Source organism: Octopus bimaculoides, chromosome 20 (genome assembly GCF_046866305.1).
Source record: "Octopus bimaculoides isolate indiv1 chromosome 20, ASM4686630v1, whole genome shotgun sequence".
NCBI lineage: Eukaryota > Metazoa > Mollusca > Cephalopoda > Octopoda > Octopodidae > Octopus > Octopus bimaculoides.
In genome coordinates, this window is record NC_142947.1 from 32,487,822 (window position 1) to 32,492,821 (window position 5,000).

General features: G+C 41.1%; 1 protein-coding gene across 5 annotated transcripts in view; it reads left to right on the forward strand.

Annotated features, from left to right (window-relative positions):
- LOC106877684 (pleckstrin homology domain-containing family G member 7) overlaps positions 1–5,000 on the forward strand; it is a 970,386-nt gene that overhangs the window by 526,842 nt on the left and 438,544 nt on the right. Inside the window, exon 1 of one of the 5 annotated variants that reach the window (XM_089338329.1) lies at positions 1–2,967. This exon is cut by the window's left edge and continues 1,017 nt beyond it. The exons of the other annotated variants lie outside the window; for them this stretch is intronic. Within the exon in view, the coding sequence (XP_089194455.1) occupies positions 2,872–2,967 (96 nt within the window). The 5' untranslated portion in view covers positions 1–2,871. The remainder of the gene's footprint in view (positions 2,968–5,000) is intronic. 5 annotated transcript variants of the gene reach the window in all.

Below are 5,000 nucleotides of genomic sequence, written 5' to 3' on the forward strand. Positions count from 1 at the left end.
CTCACACACACACACACACACAAGCATACATAGCGAGATATACACATGCTCACTAAAACACATGGACACACACACACACATACAAACACACACACACACACATGCATACAGACATACAGATAGACATACATACAAACAGACAGGCCCATACATTTAGTTAGAGAATAAATTTATATTCAAAAGAGTAAACGTTTATGCGTACACTCACACACACACAAGCATACATAGCAAGATATACACATGCTCACTAAAACACATGGACACACACACACACATACATATACACACACACACACACACACACACATACCAATAGACACGCTTAGAGTCACAGGGTGAACGTTAAGCGCGAGCATGAGAGGGGCGTTGGCGTGGGCGGCGATTCTTCTGAGGAGCGGAACGTCGGAGCAACCGTTGTCGTCGGAGTATTTTCGAATCGCGGCGGAGATTGTAGCAGCTACCACATCACCACCACCACCACCACCACCACCACCACCACCACCATCATCATCATCATCATCATCGTCATCACCATCATGATCATCGTCGTCATCACCATCATCGTCGTCGTCGTCGTCGTCGTGTCACTGTCGTTGTCATCGTCAGCACCATTAGTGTAGCCACCGTCGCAGACATTATTACCATCATCGCCAACTTCTCAGCCGTTCTTCCGTCAGCGTCACGTTCAGCATCACCGTCATCATTATCATCATCATCATCATCAGAGTTGCTGTCGCCGCGCCGCTGCTGTCGCTGCTGTTGTCGTGCTCTCCTCGACGTGTTTGCCACGCTTTCTTACAACCACCGGCCCCTCCTTCTCGTCGCTTGAAACGACAGCAACAACAACAACAAAAACAACAAGACTGACGACAACAAAAGTGTCAATGACAACAGTGACAAGAACAAAGACGAAGACGACGACGACAGAAAGAAGGACAACAACAACAATAACAACAACAATAGGACGGAGAAGAAAAGCGATACCAGGAATAAGACTAATTAACAACAACAATTACAAGAACCACAACAACAACAACAGCAACAACATCTCAAAGAAGTGTTACCGTGATCATCAATCTTAACTACCAGCCACATCGGATTTAGCATTAACAGCATCACCACCACCACCACCACCACCACCACCACCACCACCACTACAACGGCTACACGCACCAGCGACATCAATACTGTCTCTGTCAAAAACCACCACCACCACCACCATTGCCACCCCCACCACCACTACCCCCCTCTAGTACCACAAACACCACCTCTACAGGTATCACCAGTGAAAAAAATAATAGAGGGAGATACCGGTCACTTATGCTGTTATCTAACCTGCTAGAAACAGCAGCCAAATCCCTCATACGTCATTACACTGCTGTCTGAAAAGATTTGGACACTGTGTTTCAAAACAAACAAAATAACAATAATAATAAATGTGTAAATAAATAAATAAAGGAAGAAATAGAAAATAAAAGACGGGGTGGTCACAACTAGAACGCCTCTGGTCACATCAGCTCGTAAAGGGTTGACCTAAACAACAAGGGAATTCGCAACTAGCACCACCACCACCGTCGCCACCACCCTCTCACCATAGCCAAAATAGCAACAACCACAACTATCCCCACCATTCTAGCCACCACTGCTAATAGTACTACCACCAAAACCACTGCCACCACCATCTCCTTAACTATAACCCCAACTGTTACCATCGCTACGGCTCTTACCGTTACAAGTACCACTACCACTAATACTACCCTCTCATACACTTTTGCATGCACTACTACCGTCACACTCACCACCACTACTGCTGCTGATACTACTACAACCGGTACATTCATCATTGTCACCACCGTCGTCGCATCTATTAACACTATCACAATCACCGCTACCGCCATCTTCCCACCATCACATACCCATACCATCATCGTCGTCATCAACAACAACAACAACAAAGCAAGTATTACCTAACCACCAAGACGACCACCACCACCAATGACAACAACAACACACTTCTACCACCACTACCACCAACACCACCACCACCACCACCACCACCACCACCACCACCACCATCGTCATCGCCATTATCAATGCTATCGGTAACTATTAACCACAAGAAACCGCAGCATTAACTGAACAACACCTAACAACAACAACAACAACAACAACAACAACGACAATAACGATAAATACAATACCGAAACCACTGGCACTAAGTATAACACCACCATCACTACCACCACCTGCATCATCATCATCATCGTCGTCGTCATCATCATCATCACCATCATCACTACCACCACCTGCATCATCATCATCATCATTATTATCAACGAGAACAACATTATTAGAATAGCAACAGTGTTAAATATCCATTCCTTCCTCAGCATCACCATCCTCCTCATCATCTGCCATCATCATCATCATCATCATAATCAGCAGCAGCAGCAGTAGCAGCAGCAGCAACATTGTCATCATCAGCATTATAACCGGCATCAAAAAGTTCACGACCATCCCTACCGTCGACACCACCACCACCTCTGACCACCACCACCACCACCACCACCACCACCAACTACGACAAATATCTAACGTCAGGAAAAGCTATCCAAAACAAACACGGCAGCGTCAACAATAACAATAAACATCTCTACCACCATCACTACTACCACAACCACCACCACAACCACAACCACAAACATCACCGCCATCAGTACACCCACCCCCACCTTCACCACGGCGACCCCTAACCCCAACGCGACGACGACGTCGACGTCGACGACATGCACCGCTAACTCGACCGCCTCCACGCCCATCACCACAAGCATCCCTGAGGATAACGGTGAAGTATTACTATTAAGAGGGAAAATGTCCTTGAGGCGGAAAATTTGGACACGAACTGTCAAACTCAAACGTGGTCTGTCATTTGACTCTTCGCTATTCACTCCTCGCTCCGAACCTCCGGTAGGTATACGTTAACGCTATAGTTGCCATCGTAATAATGTATTCGCGAACGGATCTGGATGTGAGCTGTGTGAGTGTTTGTGTGTGTGTGTGTGTGTATATATATATATATATATATATATATATATATATATATATATATATATATATATATGTCAATTTAAATAATAAGGGTGAAAAATTGAATATTAATTTAATATCAATTTAAAACCAGTGGCCTAGCATATATATGTATATATATGTGTGTGTGTGTATATATATGGGTATATGGGTATGTATGCATGTATGTATGTATGTATGTATGTATGTATGTATCTATCTATCTATCTATCTATCTATCTATCTATCTATCTATTTATCTATCTATCTATCTGCAATAGCGTGTTTATCGGCACCATTGTTCAAAATACACACTTCAACAATAACATAACCATATTGTTATCCACCTTGTTCTAAAAGTGTTTTCGCTCTCTTTCCCACCCCTTGGTACTAGTGTTTCCTACCAAAACCTTGTTTGTTTGTTTTTCAATAACTTCTACAAGACCATGAGAATCAAATCTCCTTCCGGTTCATTTTGTACACGTTCTAATTTGTTGTTGTTGTTGTTGTTGTTGTTGTTGAGTGTGTGTATGTACATACTGATACGTCTGTGTCCGTGTGTGTTATTTATTGTTTTTATATATTGTTATCAAAACTTTAAAAACTATTCATAAAAAATGTTATTCCCATTTTCTTACATGTATTCTATCCGTTATCAACCCGCTTAAATTTTTTTATATTTTGCATGCGTTTTTTTCAATTATTAACATTGTATTTTATCTATTTCAATAACTTTCCTACGGATGCTCAAATTATTATGGATACACGTCTAAAAAAATGTCTTATCTCTCTCCAAACGTTTATGTTTACAAAACTAACTCAACAAGTTTTTGACGCGCAATTTCAAAACATCTAATCGTTGGATCTCACCTGTTTACCAGACTAAATCGTTTCTTTAATACAGATACATTTTCCGCATAATAAAGACACCAGAGAAGAGATATCTCTTCGATTTTATATGTTATAAAAAGTTCAATCATTATTTCTACAACTACTACAAATTTTGCATATATTTTCTGCTTATTTCTACAAGTTTACTACTTGTCGATATTTGCCACGTTATGTATGTATATATGTGTGTGTTTGAATGAGTGTGTGTTTGTGTGATGTATGCATCATAAATACACGCCTTTCAAAAATATTTCTACCCGATTTCCAACCCTTATTTATTTATTTATTTATTTATTTGATATTTCAACAAGTTTTCTGAACGCGTTCTCTATCTTCTCCGCATTTATACATTCTATCCAGCAGAACACTGCAATAGCTGTAAATGTTAATGCATTAGCCGTCAGTAAGCACGCACGCAAACACACACACACATAACCACATACGCACTAACGCACATACATCCAAGTAGATACACGTACACTTATTCATGCATTGAAAAGTATATGTGTGAGTGTGTATGTGTGTAAGTGCATGCGTGTGTCTGTTGGCGCGCGGGTATTTATACGCATGTATTTGTATATGAATATATATGTCTGCATGTATCTATAGATGATGAAACGAAAGATCAAATGAGAGAATGTGAGACAAGTAAGTGTCAACCAGAGAGAATGACCTGTTAGCTTGGCTGACTTCGACACGCATGCACGCGCGAACACATTCATGCACGCGCTAACACACAAGACGAGTAAGTAGAAGAGAGAAAGTTAATGTAGCAGCAAACCTACCTGCGAATCACATCTTACCACTTGAAAAAAAAAAAAAGAAAAAAAACTGGAGCGATATATTAAATAAAAGTGTTAGATACACCATTCCTAAAAAGAACAAGGAGGCGTGGTCATTTCTGGAAGAATTTTGATCATAAGCCTACTGAGTCGACCAGTGGCTAAACAACGACAGCATACGTAGTTTCCACAGAACACACATATAAACACAAATGCATGCACACGTCAACACAGCCATAAAATCTCGTAGATTCACATAAA